The sequence below is a fragment of the Bacillus rossius genome (genome assembly GCF_032445375.1).
Source record: "Bacillus rossius redtenbacheri isolate Brsri chromosome 4 unlocalized genomic scaffold, Brsri_v3 Brsri_v3_scf4_2, whole genome shotgun sequence".
Taxonomy (NCBI): domain Eukaryota; kingdom Metazoa; phylum Arthropoda; class Insecta; order Phasmatodea; family Bacillidae; genus Bacillus; species Bacillus rossius.
The window spans coordinates 17620662-17641218 of record NW_026962011.1 but is presented as its reverse complement, the minus strand read 5'-3'; the positions used below and the strand labels follow the sequence as shown (position 1 = coordinate 17641218).

Below are 20557 nucleotides of genomic sequence, written 5' to 3'. Positions count from 1 at the left end.
CACGTGAAGCGGTTTCAATATTTCAGGTAAAAAAAATGTAATAACATACAATTTGTTCTAAAACTCTAACATTATATCTATATTACAGCATTTAAAAAAAAATAAAAACAATTAAATTTAAAGGACTGATAATATAATCAATTTACAAAAAAGACTGGTTTGTTTTGTTTGTAAAATAAAAGAAAATAAATGATTTTCACTCCCAAGGCAGTGAAATAATTATTTATTACAACGGTCAGTATTATAAAAATTTAACACTTAACAATCTTGTAATTTTTTATCATGTTTAAATAAATTTACATATATGAATATAAATATATATTTATATGTACTTAAGGTCATCAATAGTTATTTATATTCGTCTAAGAAATTCGATAGTTTAAATGTTGTCTGTAGTAGGTACGTATCGCTTTAAGGCTACATAATTGGAACAGCAAAAAATTACATATAATTATATGCAACACTATTATATCTTATAAAGATAACATCAATGCCCGGTATGGACCCGGTATGCATATTTCTCTGAGGAAGTTGGAAAAGAAATTAATTGATTTATCACAATGTTCGAATAACTTGACTTTTCTCTGTAAATGTCGCAGTAAGGGAGTCATTCCTAGAGGACTCACAATCAAATCCCCGGTCAACAGCAAACAGGCTCAACAAATAACCCGGAAAGCCAGCCAAAAGCTTCTGAGTGAAAGAATTGCCGCATATCACTGCCAAAAATCACATTTGAACCATGAAATTTCGGCACTACAGCTTGAAATTCAGTCTACCCTCAATACTAAAGATTTCAATCGCATCTATCAGTCCATCACGAATCTGGTCCAAAAGAGGTCTCTACAGTGCAAAGAGAAGCAAAAAGATAAATTAGCCAAACTGACGAGTAAGATGAATACAAAAACACATCCCACAACACAGAGCATCAACACTGTCGTTAATTAATCGTCAAGAAAGCTGTCCAATAGCGAGGAAAATGTTTTACAAAAAGGCCTCAATTTCAGCATTGCTCCACGACACATTCCTGCACTTGACATAGTTTCATCTGTTGAGAGTGCAATATACAAACTTCCTGCCGCCAAACAAGATGAATTTCGTTGGAATGTGCGTACAGCAATCACTTCAGCTGGTCCACCTAAACCGAATCTGCCGCCTGATGAACTAAAGGCCATCAAAACTCTGAAATCCGACCATACCATTGTAATCCTCCCAGCCGATAAGGGTCGTGCTACAGTCATACTTGACAAACCAGACTATGAGCAAAAAATTACTGATTTGATCACCACAGATCAATATACAAAACTGGTAAAAGACCCCACAGCCAGCATTGAAAGAAAAGTGTACCAAACTCTAAAAAAACATCAGAATCACATCCCAGAAAAAACTAGATCAGAACTGACACCACACAGCAGTAAAGCACCCCACATTTACGGTCTTCCAAAGATTCATAAACCCGACATGCCTCTGCGCCCGATCATCAGTTGTTGTAATTCCCCATGCCAGAAACTATCAAAATATCTCCTGAAAATTGTTGAGCCACTAGCAGGACAGACAGATACATTTGTCAAAGATTCTAATCATTTTATTTCTATAGTCAAAACACTGAAAATAGAAGACAATGATACCCTGGTGAGTTTTGATGTCCAAAGCCTCTTCACTAATGTGCCAGTAGCCGAAACACTCAGCATTGTCAAGGCGAAATTGGAAGCTGATCCAACCTATAAAGGACAGAACTATAATACCAATCCCATCCATCATGGAAATGATTACCCTCTGTGTCACCACAACATATTTCCAGTTCAAGGATATTTTCTACAAACAGACCGATGGCATGGCAATGGGCTCTTCTCTTTCACCATTTATGGCCAATATATTTATGGAAAACTTTGAGCAAGAAGCACTTAGCAAAAGTAATAGCCCTCCAAAAATCTGGCTCCGTTATGTGGATGATACCTTCACTGTCTGGCAACATGGACCTGAAACTTTGGAGGAATTTGTGAACCACCTCAACTCTCTGAGGCCATCAATAAAATTCACATATGAAAAAGAAACCAAAGGTAGCATTCCTTTCCTGGATGTACTAGTCAGCAGAAAAAACAACAGCCTGGAAACAAAAGTATACAGGAAACCTACGCACACAGGCCAATACCTTAATTTTGCATCCAACCATCCCAAAACAACAAAAACTGGCATAATTCACACACTAACCAACCGAGCTGAGATTATTTGTTCTGATGAGAAATCTATTGCGGTTGAAACGCCTAGGAAATAAATATGGACTTCAAACAGCATTCCGTTCTAAATCTACTATTAAAAGTATTGTTACCAAGGTGAAACCAGACACAGAAAAATTACAAACTCACAACTGTGTGTATCAAATCCCCTGTGAATGTGGCCACATGTACATAGGTGAAACTGGCAGAGCTCTATCCACCCGAATCAAAGAACACAAAAACAACTGCAAGAAGGGTGAAACCCAAAAATCCAGACTTGCTGAACATACATGGGAAAATAGCCACAAAATTCTCTGGGAAGACTCCACACCACTCATACAGGAATCCGATAAAATAAAAAGGAAAATCAAAGAATCAGCCTTCATTATTAGCAATAAAAATATTTTCAGCCAGCAGAGCATTGAATTAAAAAATATGTGGATCCCTTTGATAAAGAGAGAAACATCCCTGCAGCACAAAACAATAGCCAATACTCAACCCACCATAACCAATCCGCTTTAACTACATGGTGCACAGCCAATGGGGAGACAGCTCGTCTGTCATTGGCTGAGCAAGATGTAGCCCTTTCTCTGATAAATACCCTCATTTTCCAGCCAACTTGCTATCCAACGAATGGTGGCATGCCTGACATATTAGATATAGCTCTTACAAACATACCAGGTGCGCAGGTTATTTCAGAAAAATTAGATGAGCTTGACTCAGACCATTTTCCGGTACTTATTCAATTAACTTTTAATGCTCAATTTTGCGCAGCGATATTTAGCCGCACTTTTGGTATTCCCGACTGGGACAAATTTCGCGAAGACCTGGAATTAAAATTTACAGAAACTCCAGCGATAGACACAGCAGATGAGCTCGAAACTCACGTAAAACTTTTCACCGACACAATTACAGACGTGCGCAAAAAACACACGAAAATCGTGAATAAAAGAGAATTTACGCGAATAAATTACCCAGATGTAGACATGCTAATCGTTTTAAAACGGCAGGCGCGCAACACTTATCAACGAACGAGAACACCGCAAGCTAGGACTGAATACAATCGCCTTAAAGCTCAAGTCTCGCGAAAACTTAAAGATTTAAAAATAGAAAAATACGGAAACTTAATAACAGAGTGCGCAACTCAACCTCGGCAAATGTGGCGGCTCACACGCAATTTACGAGGGAAAAATAAATTTATCTCCACACCGGCCATTGTTACAAACGCGGGCATTAAATATGACGCGATAGATAAAGCAAATGCTATAGCAGACATTTTTGAAAAACAATTTTCACCAAACGAGGACATAAACGAGCCTCAGTTTACTAGGACCACGACAGTAGCTGTTAATAACTATTTACAAATCGTTCCACAAGCCGAGCCGGAACTCGTAACAATTAAAGAGCTCTTAGAAGCTATTCACTCGCGACCAAAAAATAAAGCAGGCGGACCTGACGGAATAAATTTTGATACTTTAAAGAAATTATCATTTCAGGCTATACAATACTTTCTTAAAATAATAAATGCTATTTTTATTCTTAAATCCTACCCAGCGTCATGGAAACTAGCTAAAGTTATCACCATTCCGAAACCGGGAAAAAATGCGTCACTACCACAAAACAGGCGACCTATTAGCCTCCTAAATAGCATGAGTAAAATTTTCGAAAAAATTTTACTCAAACGACTTCAACACCATTCGGACGAACACGAAGTCATTCCAGATAACCAATTTGGTTTTAGAAGGGGCCACTCTACCTCTCACCCCCTAATTAAGCTCATTGAAGAGGCCACTGACGGTTTTAACTCACGAGCGAAATTTACTGTCGCAACGATGCTAGACGCGGAAAAAGCTTTCGACAAAGTTTGGATACCTGGCTTAATTCAAAAATTAATTACATTTAACTTTCCAGACACGTATATTCATCTGGTGGCCCACTATTTATGGCGTCGAAAATTTTTTGTATCAATAGAGGGGGCGAAATCATCCACTCGGGAGCTGACAGCAGGTGTGCCGCAGGGGTCCCCACTCTCACCCTTTTTCTATAATGTTTACACAGCCGACATCCCGCGGGAACATGCCCACGTGCAATTATATGCAGACGACACTGCAATAATATATCAATCCCCGAATTTGAAGTTTGCTTTAACCAAAGTTCAGAGGCAGCTTACCTCACTCGAACAATGGTACACCCGCTGGCGCATTAAAATAAATGGAGCCAAGTCCACAACTTTAATTTTAACTAAAAAATACACCGCCCCCGACCGCGAATTAAAAATTTTTAATCAAGCCATACCATTTGTTAAATCGGCTAGATATTTAGGTTTAACTCTAGATACCAGGCTCACCTGGAAAGTTCACACCACTAAGGTGACACAGTTTGCGCGAGGCACTTTGCGCAGCCTATACTCAATGTTTAAGGCCCCCCAATTTCCTAGAAAGAAAAAATTACAGCTGTATTTACAAATAGTTCGCCCTCAATTATTATATGCTTGCGAAATCTGGGGCTATGCAGCAAAATGCCATATCGATAAAGTACAGGTCACTCAAAATAAATTTCTTAGAGCCATTGCAGATTGCGGCTGGTACACCAGCACACTAGAAGTACACCAGCTACTCAAAGTAGAATATGTAGAGGAATATATAAAACGGCAAAACAGGTCTTTTTATGGCCAGCTCCCTGAACATGCCAATACTTATATGAATTCACTTCCGGACTACGACCCAGCTGCACAGCGACAGTTTAAAAAACCGCGACTTGCCTAAGCCAGGTTATACTAGAATCCACACATCCCATGTACGCAGGGCAACTTAGCAAACATAGCAGACGTTTCTCTCTGGCCCCGATGTGCCTGTCTACGTCCTGCGGTGCAAATAATCAACATTGGACTAGCCAATGATTGACATGCCCAGGACTCGTAAATATTGCGTCAACACTACTTTTGGCCCAGCGGGGCTCTATTTTATTGCGTCAACACTACCTTTGACCCAGCGGGGCTCTAATTATAAACCAGCGACAACTCGACCGCAGGCCCAAATTCCTTTAATTACCAAATCTTTCCTTCCCCCACCTCCTCCACTAGTCCTTGCTAGTTGTTTTCCCCAGCCATTATTAATTAATTCATTAATGTAACTTTCATTTTCTTGCTAATTCGAAATGGTCCGAAGCATGCAGGTGTAGGTTTTGACCCATGCAGCGGTCCACTGCCTGTGTGTTAGGGCTGACTCCGTATGCCTGAAGGGCGAGACCCGCCTGGCAGGCTTCACCTCCAGTGCCGGCCGCGTTTCGGAAGGCATGGGTTTTTGAATTGCGACAAAAAAAAAAAAAAAAAAAAACTGGACGAGGGCATCTCTCTGCTCGAACAATAATAGAATAGGATGACATTCATTTACTAATTTCACTCTCTATTTTTCAGGTTTAGACAACAGCCTGGGGGCTAACTACAGCAATACTGGTTTAGCCTAACTTTGACCGAACTATACTGGAACGCAATAGTTCGGTCCTTAAGGCGGCCAGGTGTTTACTAATCTATGTAATTTCTCCTACACATCGGTAAACTAACACGATGATATGCCTGCTTGGTCAGCCGGGTATGTGCGGCCTTGGAGCTATACACTACACTCACACAACGAAATTAATTAGGCCATTTTTGCGCACACTCCACACGCCTCTAAATACAGACATCACGACACTCTCATGCATCAGTTAGCCAACTAACTGAGGGGAAAGGGTGACCTCCCCCCGCCTGACACCTACACTATTAAAAATAGAGCCAAGCAACATGCGACAGCTATTTTACTTCTTCTGGACCGTGAGCCACCTTTAATCTTAAAATCACACACATCGCGCCCCGCCGACGTTTCCAATGATTCGATCAAAGTGACGGGGTTGCACTATTTATATTGGCGACCACATAGCGAGTTATGGGAACGTAATAGTTCCCGGTATCGCTGTCACACGCTCCCGGCCGAGCATATGAGGAAACGGCGGCAGCCCCTTCTCAGTCGCACCTGTGTTTCCGTACCATGTGCGTCTCTGCCTGAGGACGGGAGCAGATAGCAGTTCCCGAAACGTCGCTTGTTTCTGTTTAGGTAAAACTATTGTATTTGTTTGTTTTTTCGTTTTGTCATGTTTTTTGTCTCGTTTCAACTGTTGTGCTGAATTATTTTGGGTTTCAATATTTTTGTGTTGTCATCATTTGTGGGGATTTTTTCGTTCTCTTAGTACATTTTTCTTTGTTTTTTCTTTGTTTGCTGACCATATTCCTGTTTCGGAATATTTTGTGGTGTTCATATCCTTGTTGACAACAGCAATTGTTTGCTTAATTTTGTGTGTTTTTTGTATCTTTTTTTGAGTATTTTTATTTTTATTTATTAGTTTTTCTTCAACAGAAAAAGTTCTTAGCAATGGCGTATGTCCAAAAACTTACATCAACTCATGCACTCCCATTGCACAAATCTTTTAAAGATAACACTATTATACTAATATATGATAATATATATTTTTGTCTGAAGTAGAAACAAGAAACCTTTAATTAAATTTAAATTAGAATTTTGAGGATTTATGTCTGTTGGGTCCAATGCAAGAGTTCATGGTAGGATGTACATTTGCAAGGGCTACTTTATACATTCACAAAAACAAACACACATACCCACACACACATTCATATATTATTATTTACCGCCAGAGTAACCTTTAAATGATTTATATATATTTTAAGAAAAACAATAGTTAAAAATCATTGTAACTATATTTAATCACGAAAATAAAGATCAATAGTCGACCACCGCCTAATATTTTAATACTTATTACCCCTTCCTCTTAAGAGCATGTCATCACGCGTAAATATAACAGGACTTTAAACCACTGTACTCCCCTGCCACTAAAGGTTTGACAAACGAAACTAAGCAGAGTGGAATTTGGGACATAAAAATAGTAATTCTTCTTTAAATAGACCATATATGTTACCTCCATTCGCAGACATATTTACAAGCACAACTTATGTTCTTTTGGCACTTCTCAGCACATTTTGCGGAACTTTAAGATTACTATCGCACGCTATAAGAGGATGGCATCAAGCACTTTCGTACGAAATAGCTCATGACTTAAACCCAACTAAAAGAAACCAAACTAAAAGAAAAAAATGTAAAAGTTTCTTGGGTCAGTTTCTTGATAATTAACAAAAATGATGTGAAATCATTACTTTTGTGAAATGTTTTCAAAATTTGGTACGTTCCAAAATAAAAATAAATGTGTTTTCATATAAATGTAGGCTGCACTTCTTCTTTACATACATAATAGTTTAACCTATCCTCTAGAATACAACTGTATCTTATTATTTTCACTTTTCCAATGTATTTCAATATATATTTGAAGCCAATCAATGACATCTAGAAACGTCACCGAGCTGTATTAATTTAGTCTTTGCAGGATATGATCTTGAAATAATATATCTACGCAGCATTATTTAAAAAATTTATTATTTTACTGTCTTAAATAAAAAATTTTCCTGAAATTCCACAAAATATTTTAACATGACTATAAAATCATTATTTAATTTCAAAGTGAATTTTGTAACTACACCAAATTGTTTTCACCGATGATCAATGTACCCGCGGGAGTGGTTACCGAAATTGCCATGAAGCCATTAAGTCATTTCAACGAATAAATTATTGACGTAAATTTGTTTCCTGGCGTTCTTTGTGATTTTTTTCAATTGCGATTTATTTTAAAACCAAATTTTTGCTGTTATCGACCGATACCTTTCATTTTAACTTTCATCAGTACTTTTTAAATTTTATTATTTGAAAATAGGTTTTTTTATGGCAGCAGTTTATTGGTATATTTATTCATATTAATACAATTTAACATCTCGATACAATTATGTTTTTTAATATAAAATTTGACTCGTTTCTCAAGATGCTACACTGCGCTGTAAACATTGAAACGTCTCCGAATTAAAAAGTAGGTACATACCTTCTATGTCGCACAACTGAAAGGCTTAATGAGATCAGAATGCAAGTGTCCGAGTAAGCTTAGAAAAAATAGCTTACCACAGTAGTGCCTAAAAATTAATATTAGTCACGCTGGGATCAGCAAACGACTTTTGAATCTAAACAAAAACCGATTTTGAAAGTTAATAAAATCTTTCTTTTGAGTGTGCATTTTTATACTCATACTGAAGAATCGGAAAACGTCGTAGTAACTTAATATTTTTGCAAAATTTTACTTACCCACTTTTTCATCATTACGTCACTAACACTCATCCCTGAGCGAAAACAACGTAGTCTACATTAAATAAACACATCAGATGGAAAAGGTATTTTAAAAATGTATTATAAAGATAAAAATGAAAAATTGAGTGCGCGGGGGGGGGGGGGGGATGGAGTTGTATGATTGATGCGATACGTGATAAGCGTAAAGTATGTATGCACGGAATTGGGTAGTCTTTTAAAAATACTGGTGAATCAAAAAAAAAATTCACAAAAGCATACAGCAGACACAAAGGCGAAAAAAGTACAACGAAGATACGTGTACGTTAACGATATTACTTTCTTGGGTGAAAAATAAAATATTTTGATTTTTATAAACTTGAATGGCCACTGGAAAATGACGGGAAAAAAAAATCTTCTGACTTGATCACATTTTTTTTAGAAAAGATTTACCCCTTGATTTAGTTTTGAAAGTAAATAACTGTTACCCCACAAAGGTTATTACTTAAAACTGACACATTGTCCGTCTGATCTCAAAAAACAATAGGTATATATTTTAATATTTATTATTATGTTTTTAATTATTTATATCACACACATATAATAGAATCATCACGAAAGTAACATTTATTTAGCTAAAAATATTGTTTTGAAATATATGTAAACTGTAATGAAAACATGTAATCTACGGATACATTTATTCGCCTTATATACAGACTTTCTTGAGGTTGTCAACTATTTCCAACTATCATTATCATTTTGTTGTAACTTGTGCTTGCATCTCTTATAACTTCTTAACGTATTTAATTGCAAGGTTCGGCAACAAAAGCTGCCTTGCAGTTTAAAACATATGATTTATAGAAAGTGAAGCTAAATAAAATGTAAACTTTGGCGTATTTATAAGGAAGAAGTCCGAAACGATTTCTAAATAAAACCTTTTAAACGTCGCCAAGAACAAAACCAAATTGCTGGAACAAGTATTTATAGTTCTCCTTGTGAAAAAAAAAAAAACTGTTTGAAGAAAGAAGACATGACGTCTCTTTGTTAATTAAATCCATTCGCCTGAACAGAATTTACGCACTTGGTGTCTCCTATGCATACTAAATTTGGCTGGCGAACTGCTTTAAGAAGTTTCTTAAACCCAAAATCACTACAAAGGTTTATAACAAATGTTTTGGGTTAAATTTTCAAATTATAGCATACGCCTGTTTTTTGAAATATAAATTAACCATACTGATTATGTATATATGTCTCGTTTTAGAATATTTACGATTATATTTTACCTCTGTAAAATCACACTGATCTCCTTTTCATTGAAATGGGAAGCCCATTTTAAAATTTTTGAAACAAGTGCCTCTTTCCTTTAAGTTAGACACATTTACTTTCGTTTAAGTTAGTGATACCTATGAGCAGAATAATTTTTAAAGAAATCATTAAATTTTTACTGAAACCAAATTCACATATTTCCTATTTTACCACAGGTATGCATTGCGAAAATTTAGAACTACAGATTTCCTTTATACAGTGATATGCGTCGACCAAATCAAACAAAACTCATTCTGTTTTTACTACCTCAGGTGTGAATTTTAAATATTTACAAAAATATTAGATTTAATTTTAATTTATCTTGCTCCATCTACAAAAGAAAATTGTAAAATTTTCAGGGTAAGAGATTTGTATATTGGGTTGTATGGAAAAACGGTTGGAAACGATTATTTACATTTTAAAAATCTAGTAAACATTGTTATTTTGGCCCTTTTTTTCTGTTTGTCTGTTCATACGTTTATATGTTTGTTTGTTTTTCTATTTGTTCCGGCATCACTCGAAAGTTCTGAACGTATTTTAATAAAACTTACTTTGTTTGTTTGCAAAGTCTTTGGCTAACTTGAACACTAGGTTAATATAATTTCGAAATTCTACCCCTACGGGGTTGAAAAGTATGTAAATATGGTTTTAAATAATTAATAATATTTCCAAAGCTAGTCAACAAAGGAAAATATATTATGTATTAATAATAAACTTACCAAAACTACCAATCATATTTTAATATGCTGCGAAATTACACCCCAAAATAATGCAAAAAGGGATCATTTTGATTTTAAAATGAAAATGTATACTTCCGAATCTACTAAAACTAGAGATAAGAAAATAAAACCGAACAAAATGCATGTAAAGTTACGTAATGTATTTTCCCATTTTTAGAAATACATTTCTTAAGCGGATGAAAAAAATGTGTTTTTTTATAACAAAAATCTGTGAAACCAATTAAGTGGGAGGTAAGAAACCAAGTAGGATTAATGTAGACAATCAATTATGTAGCATGTTTTAACATTTTTTATGAATTCGACCCCATAGGTAGTCAAAATGGTTGGTTATTTATTATAGTACTAAATCATATCTCCAAATCAATCAGATGATAAAATCTAAGAAAAATTTCTCTTCAATATTAGTTGCGCATCGTGTTTTAAAAGGTTTTTGCAATTCGCATGAAAAAATGGTGATAAAAATGTAAAGGTGGTCAGTATTGTTTTGTTATACAAATTTGCTTTTAATTATTTATTTATCTCTGTTAATCTGCCATAGAACAGCGGTAAGCCAATTATAGGATGACGCATACATATAATACAACAGATATAATATAAATACACATAAACACAAGTTATAAATTTAATATTATCAATTATATTATGAAAAACTCTAAACAAAAGAACACATAGATAAATAATCAAACAGGAGTTAAATAATTCGGTATGTTTTATAAACATACTTATTCAACCAACTTTTTGTAAATACTTTTAGAATTTGTTTTCTGAATGCGGGAATATGATTTTATTATAATTCAAATTATATATTCGAATATAATTAAAATGTATTTAAAAATAGTTTTTTAGTGTTTACCTCTGTTAATTTGTAACAGTGTTTATCTAGTTTTAGTTAAGAAAGAAAAAAACAGGATTCCTTTATGGAATTGGTACATTACTTGTTATATATATATATATATATATATATATATATATATATTTGAATTTAGTATAAATGTAAGATTATTTTTTTTTTGTATTCCATGGCTGTGGTAGTAAACACGGGATGAGTCTGATTAACTTGGTTAACAGATATTCCCATATTTATTTAAAAAAACAAAGGAGTTCTGGATGTTCACAAAGGCATAAGAGGAGAGGTTGTTTGTCACCGCTCACCGTGTACTGGCCCAGGTGGTTGACGACGCACGTGAAGTAGATGTCCCGTCCCTGCGACACCGTGATGTTCTCTAAGGGCGCCAGGAACTCAGGCACCACTTCCGCCGCCGGCACCTGACCTGCGGACACACCCAAGGCACAATTTGATTAGAACCACGGCGGGTAACTAGTTAGAACCAGGGTGGGGGAACTAATTAGAACCAGCGAGGGGGAACTAATTATAACCAAGGCGGGGATCTCATTAGATCCAAATTGTGAATTAGAACTAAGGTTGATGTCTTCTTAGAAACATTTTGGGTGCCTGGCAAAAACCAAAGAAGGGGCCTGATTATATCTACAGCGTGGGCTTGATTAGAATCAAGGTGGGGTATGATTTGAATCAAGTATTGGGGCGAGAATATATCCAAGGTGAGGACTTAAATAGAACCAATGGGTGGTCTTTATAAAACCTAGATGAGCGCCTGGTTAGAACCAAGACAAGGGCCTTGTTATAACCTAGATGGGGGCCTGGTTATAACCGAGACCGGGGCCTAGTTAGAACCAAAGTGAGGGGCCTGATTATATCCCAGGTGGTGGCTTGGTAAGAACTAAGACGGGGCCTTGAATAGAACCAAGGCGTGGGCCTTATTAGAACGACCGTCTCTAATGATAATGGAGATAGTTCGCGTATCCAAAAAGAACAAAGAAAAGAAACCAATAAATATTGGCCCCAACATTGAACAGCTGATTGTTTGATGATGGTATTATTGATAATGATGACGGTGTGATCGGCCTGTAGACTGGTTCGGATCCACAGTAAGTAGGGAAGATTGTCATGGCGTGTCCAGGGCAACCTAGGCGATGTGAAAACGCAAGGGTCTGTCGTCGACTTCCGCAGCGTGAAGACTAAGAGACGACAAAACATCCAGTCCTTCACCCTGGCAGGAAATTTTAAACAAGTAAACAAAATCGGATCGACTGGTAAATGAACCAGGGACCATTCATCCACCAGTCAAACGACAAAACCACTGACTTCTGGCTTTTCATGGATAGTACTGTCAAAAGCCTCAAGTTACAACGATCGCACCTGAGCCATTTTAGAGGCTGGTGTGTGTTTGAAATTTCATCATTTTTGCACTTAAAAAAGTGTCACGTCAAATTGTGTTTTGGTGTATGCTTTAACTCTCTTTTATAAATATTCTTCCATTTGCATTGTACTTATTTCGGTATGCTCTCTTGGCAAGCCAACATAATTTTAAGATATAAGTTTATAATTTTTTTAAATATATTTAAAACATTTCATTTTGTTAAGGAAAATAGGGAATAAAAATTTTGGAAATACTTTTTCGTGTCTCCTTTCAGAAAAATTTAAACTTATAAGGAGTTGTGACTAAAAGATGCCAATTTTGTTTCAAAAGTTTTTTAACCAAATTTTTATATGATTCATATTAATTTTTAGACTCTACTAGAGCACAGCACATAAAATTAATGATGCCTTGTTGTTAATAGTGACCTACTGCTACAAACAGTTCTTCATGTGAAATATTAATTGGTGTTTAAAGTATGATTTTTTTCTTTTCTCTTTCAGAATGACAAACACTGAAATAACACCCCTAAAACACACTTTTTTATGGTCTTATAAAATACAACAAATAATAAAATTAAAAAACTAATACGTCTTAAAATTAACTATGATAAAATTAAAAAAATAATGTAATCACAAAACTAAGTAGAACCAATCTGGAAACAGTGGCCGCTATTTACCCTGTACTGTAACAAAAAGCCTACGGACCACAAAGACATTTCGCCACGTCCAAATGTTTATTTTTGTGTAACTTGATGCCCGAACTGTTCCGATGTTAACCGAAGTTCGCCGTTCGCTCGGGAAAGATGTCGAGGTGGTCTTTCATAGACTTAAGTTACGGAGAAATTAGATAATTGCCAAGATACATTAAATATACTTTAAAATAGCGTGGACAGGTGGTTAGGGTAATGCATTCTTGTTCGGATGAATCTGGGTTTTAATGCCGGTTATATCACTTATATGTAAGTTTCCTGTGTTTTCACTTATATTAAATGTGGCTTATGAAGACTTATTTGATAATATGCCTGATTAAGGTTTTTAAAAATTATTTTAATTTGTTAAACCTGAAAATAGTTTTATCTAAGCTTGAGTGCATTTTTATGTAAATTTAAAACCTTAATTTTATTTGTAGTAATAATGTGATTTATTAATATGTTTTTCAGAATTCCATTACTTATTATGGTGGTTTGTTATCAGCTAAAATTCTATAATGCAGCATGATTTTCATCTTGCATTTAGATTTTAAAAGCCATTCCCTTCTATCCGCTCGCAAATATTTAAGATTATTTTTTTAATGTTGTCGCGGGTCTCTGGCATTTATGAAAATTACATTCTTTGGTCTCACAGTTCTGTGAACTTTTGGAATTGAAGTTCATATCATGCTCCGATGATTTCCACCAACCCTCTTTGCCCTTCCTTCCCGCCTTCCTGCCTCGAATCTTCTTCGACTCGCATTCTTTCTGAAACGCGCTCCTGGAATGTAGCGTGTCAGGTCGAGAGCGCGTGAAAATGATAATAAAAAAGGTCCCACTCGTTATCAGTAGCCGACGTTGTGCGGGAAGAATGGAAATGCGTAGTAAGGGAGAAAATCTTAAAGGGAATGTATCAACGTGGACTCATTCTGTCCGTGAATATATATTTTTTAAAATCAAGTAAAATTAACAAAAACAATTTTCTCATAATTGTTTTATATGTGTAACATCATAGCTCTCGGTATATGGAATTTTGTGGAAGTAATTTCGAGAATGGAACGGAAATCGCACGGAACGAAAATGAGTAACCACCGTGCTGCCATCTGTGGCGGATGACGCGAACTAAAGTTCACACAGACAAATCCAAACTTTATATTATGAAACAGTTTAATGAATTTTTAACAAGATGGGCTGTATTTTAATTTAATTCGGTGTCGAATATCTGGACCAAAGTCGGGGTGTCGTATTTTATTCGTCTTCTTCTCTTTTATCTGCGCCATTTAATTATATATTTTAAAAGGAAATAATTTTTAAGAATTCTGATTATTTTAATTTAGTTTCCGGATTTCGTATTATAAGTGTATTTATTAACACGAGAACACATGAATTTTCTCGTTTTCGAAGTTAGATGCTACACATCACGGACGATTACTAAGAATCGCCCAGATGTTTTTTTTCCCTTAATAACTCTTTAACTATTTATTAGGAGCGATAAGGCAAGGAATAGTCTTGATGGACGTAGTGATTTACAAGATATGATGGTTTCGGTTCTTCTTAGCGTATTCGCGATAATCCACAAAAAAAAAGCTAGCTGTGGAATATTTGCAGGAAATATGTATTGCCCTATCGGAAAAGGCTCCCACGCAGTGAGGTCAAGCCAACAAAAAACCAATATGCCACATTGTTTGCCTTCTAGCGAGGGCGTACCGTATCTGCACGGCTCCAAAGCCTTTGAAATGCATACCTTGGCGGCATCATTTCGCGTGCGACTCGCGTAGAATATGAACCACGCTTACCCCCCTCTTTCCGTTCCAACACAACTGATGGATAATGTGAGGAAGATTTGGTTACCAACACGTCACACAAAACGCCATCATAAAAAAATATGAGTTATAAAAAAGTTACATCGAAGAACAGTAACTTTCCGCAAACAAATAAAAAAATAGAATACATGCTGCGGCAAAAAGGTTTATTTGAAAGTAATTTAAACATTACAACTTGCCTTTTAAGGAACTAACAATTCAAATGATAAATTTCTGAAAATTGCGTCCTGCGTTTTTTTCTTGTGGGGCTGCCTCAACAGTCGGGTCTACACACGACTCGGACAAGGACACTGTAAGAATTGGAGACGAAATTCGTGGCGTCCCAGCAGAGATGTTGCAGCTTCAGTGGCGAACCTGAACAACAGAATAGAAGAATGCACACGTAGACACGCATGCCATCTGCAGGACGTAATATTCAAAAATTGATAGTTTGTATTGCTGTTCCGTAAAAAGCAAATTGTAATGGTTCAATTAATGTCAATGTAATTTTGTGTCGTTGCATGGATTCTATTTTTATTTGTTTTACCAAAAGTTCCCGTTTTGATGTGTTGCCTTGTAGTACTTGTTTTAATGGCTATTTGAAAATAAACATTATGGTGAAAGTTTTGAGATTACATACAGACTGCAGATTAAATGGCAGGGATTATATTACTGTACAGTTTTTATTTTTAGAAAGTGGCATTATTATATAAAGTAAATGTTAAAAATCTAATATTTAATAAAAATGTTGTGTATTATAATTAAATGAATTATATCTATATAAAATATATATTTTTTAGTTTTGTGATTAAAATTCTTGCATGCATTTTTCTTACGAAGGCTAAGGATATTTACAGTATATCCTAATCAAAAAATCACTGGTTAGTCTTAGAAATCGTCTTATTATATACTCAGTTAATGAATTTTATGTAATTTGAGAAAAAAAAGGTTTTCTATCAATTTATAAAACCACAGAATTAATAGCATTGTTTTTTTTTCGAAAAATTTACTTTATATATTTTTTTTTTACTAAGAGTGAATTTTTACAGTTCTTATTCTCATTTAAGTTTTGTCTTAGCATTTTGTGTCCTCTCATCTAAGATAGTTTTAAACGATAAGTCGTTTATTAACCTTATGCTTTCATTATTTAAATTAATGATATTAAATATAATACTTTTATTAAAAAAAACATTTCTGTAACACATCAAAATACACTCATAACTAACTAAACTATCAATTATAATATAAGTTTATATACTATCAGTTTATCGATACAAATATTTTTATGAGCAAGAATAAAAAAAAACTAATTTGTGGTCAACACGTTTATAGGATGGGGTAGTCAGAAAGTTACCGAAATAATTTACTCTAATCCGGTAAATATAATATAAGTTTTACTTTGAAATTATCTACATACCGTTTCGTATTAATCTTAATTAGTTTTATTCCCGTTAATGCTACTTCGTAAATAACTATAATATATTTTTGCACGTGGAATAAGATGAACCCATTCATATATACCTTGTTCAGATTCTAAGTAGGCCGCATGAGAAACATGACAGAGTTGACAAGGTGTTAGCAAGTGACTTTTGATATCAAAGCACCAAGCAGAGCGTTTGTAACTTATACAGAAATACCCATTCATCAGAACTAAGTCGTTAAGTGCTCCTTGTACCTCTATCATCGTAACCATTATTCATCATGCTGAAGCCGTGTAAGCACAAAAAGGTTTCAATTAATTCACCACTTTTTTTTTTTTTTGAAATTGTAAAGTTTTTTTAGCGCCGTATCGCCTATAAGCACAAGTCTCTGAATTGGCTCTCAGTCTTTTCGTCATGCATAGATTTACTATGGAATTTGGGAGGTGACGGTAACGTTATATGGCGGGGAAATGAAGATAAAGGTTAAATTCAAGTCCCTTAAGTGATAATAAGAATCTGGAACGGTTGTTTTATGTTTAAAAAATACTCTGATATCACGCCTTTTAGTCATCTTAAAACTTCTAAAAATGCAGTTTGAAAACTTAATCCGAAAACCAAAATACCAATCGGCCCACAGCGAATTCTTAAACGCTCGGATACTTTTGAGTAGTTTTCAAACGGCCGTGTGTTTCGTGAAACTCTGCTCACCGCATGTTTTCCCGGGTAGGCTGGAGCACTTGAGCAGTTGCGAGGCATGGTGTGGTGACGCGCCATGTCGCACCCTGTCGCTCCATGTCTTGGCTGTTTCTATGTGCGTCCAGCCTGAGAGGTTTTTCGCTGGCGATTCAAGTCTGGCACATTTCACCTTCCTCCCCGCGTCCAGGCCTGTGTTGATGTATCACCTCCGAACCGCGGGAGGCGAAATCGCGAACTACCCTGCATTGATCACCTGGCCTGGGCTGCCTTGAACACACCGTGGTCAACTCTCCCCGTCGCTTAACTGGGATAAAAAAAAAATTAAGCCATCAACTTAACTTCAACTTAGGTTTAGCTCTGGTTTCAGTACATAGTTCATGTACTTGATTAAATAAGTATGAATCATTAACAGAGAATGCTTTAGTTTTATACAAATAATTAAATATGTAATGTTTTATGAAATTAACAATGAAAACTTTTTTTTAGTTTTATTTTAATATATTGGTGTACATTTTTCTTGAATTAAAGTTCAATTTTCGATCAGTTTAGTTTTTAACTTAAATGCATAAATAATATATTAAATATATTGTATGCTATAATAATTTTTTTACTCGCTTTTTCTTTGTTTATTGGGTTTTTACCGTGATTTTGTTTTAATGTGAGGTTACATATCCTTGGCGAAAATTTTTTTGTTTGCTTAGTTCAGTATACATATTGTTTTTTTATTATTGTGTACTTAGAGAACGTCTGCGAGGTATAACGGTAGAGAACTTATCAAATTCAAACAAGTTGATAAAATATGATAAACAGACGGACAAAACTGCAATTAAGATAAACCCGTGACCACGAGCATGGGTATGTCACTAGAAAGGGCCTGCGATACGCTTATTGTACACTAACGATTCCGTCCATACCAACATCAGAATGTCATTCACATTCAGAGCTGAATTATAAATAATTTTGAATAATGTGAATTGTAAATGATCTCTTATTTTACGTTCTCAATATGATTATTTTGACACGTACAACATTTTAGTTTTGAGGAAACCACTTAATTTTTTTTCTAAATAAAGGTAATAATCAACAATTTTACATAGTCAGGTTGAAGACCTTGTTTTTTTTTAAATCGCGCTCGTTTAAAGATCGTTGTGTTTGGTGTATGGCTGTCTAATAAGTAAAAAAATTATAATAAATAGTATTCATAACTATTAAATGATGTATAGCACCTAAATGTAAAGGAAACGGGACACCTCGATAATTGTTCATGTTTAAAAACCAACATTTATGTAAATTTTTGTGTAAACGTGTGTGTATAAATGTATTAATTGATTATTGAAGGCGCTTTTAAATTTTTCATTCCTATTTGAGTATTTTCGTTGATTGTAGCCACCACTTCAAACAAAGAGAAATTGTGTGTATTACATAAGATTGGAATTTATGTAAAATAATGTCATCATTTTACGATGTTTATGTATTGTGAAACCACTTAGTAATAAACTGTTTTAGACCACCAACGAACACTGCCTTCAGTCTCTAAAAAATCTTATAAAAATCCTTAATTTTTGTGTTCAATTCCAAAACACTAAAATAACAATTAGACAATATTTATATTAAAAATTTTTAAATTTATATTAAAGGCCCTAGATCGTGAACCCAAAGAATGATAAGGGGAACTTAGATCTTGATATAAATCGGGACAGAACAAAATTTCTTTGGTTTTATGTTATGTATGTGGTTGGTAGTGTGCGAATCATTAGTGACTGGTTTTTAGAGAAAAAAAAATAGGCATTATGCTTAAAGTGGGTGTGAAATCTCTGCTAACTTCTATGCTCCTTGATCACGAGTGTATTCGGCCCCGCGGGGTCGCTTAGGCATTCCTCAGGCGACCTCTGGGGGGTGAGGGGGGAATTGCAGCCGCGACAGTCACCAGTCGGCAATAACGCCCCTCCTTGCTGGCGCGGGAATCCAATTACGTGTCGGTTCTGCAGGCCAGCGCAGTCAATTAGAGAGGCAACTGCAAGCCGCATGAAAAGAGAGCCGGCAAAGGAGGTCAGAGTGGAGAGAGAGTGAGTGAGAGAGAATGAGAGAGAGAGAGAAATCTCCACACGATTACACAATTGCCCGGTTTGGAAACAATTAGGATCCTTTGACCATAGCTAGCCACGAACCCCCTTCCCTAAAAAAAAAAAATACAAATCACCGGCTTTAACCCCTTGCCGTATAGGCACAGTGTTAGCCTGTCCGTTACCCCAAATTCGTCGCGTTGCGTTGGGAAGATATTTGAGGCTTTTGGAATGTCTTCCGGCCTGGCCAAGTTAATAGTTATATATTTTTAAACGGTGTTGACATAATTTTATTTTCCTTGAACAATAATGAAGTCCTAAAATACATTTATAGTATCAATGATGGTGGCATACATAACTACATAACTGTTATAAAAAGTGAAACACTCATAGGAATCGTATAATTTACATGTTTATTAAGCCAAAAATTATACATTTGAAAGTTAACTAAAAACAGCTAATTTAACGCATGTAAATACAACTGTGCTCACAGGATCATATTCAGTTTAGGCAAATAAAAATTAAAATAATTTTAAACTAACGTAATTAAAATGAAAATTAATCTATTATTAAATTTTCCCTCAACAAAAACATTTGATGTGACGTTCATATTTGGCCTCGATCTTTATTAAATTTATTGCAAGTTGAAGTGGTTTTTCAATAAAAAAACAATATAAAATATAAGGACGTGTACTTGAAGCTTTCTCAATTTTTAGCAGTTTTTAAAATGTTGTTTGGATGCAGAAAATGTACGAAACGGAACGTATTTTGTAGCTTGGAAAATTATTTTATAGTTATAATTTATGTGCTAGACTCTCTGATAAACAAAAGATAAAATATTTAAAAGACAATCGGGTAAACAATGTTTTCCAAACACTATGTTTTATATGAATAAAATACTAAACCCAGGTATAATGATGTAATCATTAAATAATACCTAATGATTCACAAGTCAATAAATAACATGGTGCAGTGATCTTGGAGAGCTTCGATCACCAGTTTTAGTGTCAGTGAAAGTTTCTCATTTGGCCTGAATGCGATAATTATTATTTAAATTATATAATGTCCAATAACGTTTTAGAAAGTTACTACAAGAGTGTTCGTATCCGCTTTCAATGCGAAATAAAAAATAATAATAATTACCGTGGAAAAATTCCTTTTTTCGGCCTATCAACGAAACTCTAATCGTTACAGATAT

The 20557-nt window shown here is 35.1% G+C and overlaps 1 protein-coding gene across 2 annotated transcripts in view; it reads right to left on the bottom strand.

The window, feature by feature from the left end:
* Window positions 1-20557, bottom strand: part of LOC134541895 (lachesin-like) — a 387782-nt gene that overhangs the window by 119240 nt on the left and 247985 nt on the right. For both annotated transcript variants that reach the window (XM_063385625.1, XM_063385626.1), the window contains exon 3: window positions 11623-11741. In XM_063385625.1, coding sequence (XP_063241695.1) covers window positions 11623-11741 — 119 coding nt within the window. The remainder of the gene's footprint in view (window positions 1-11622; window positions 11742-20557) is intronic.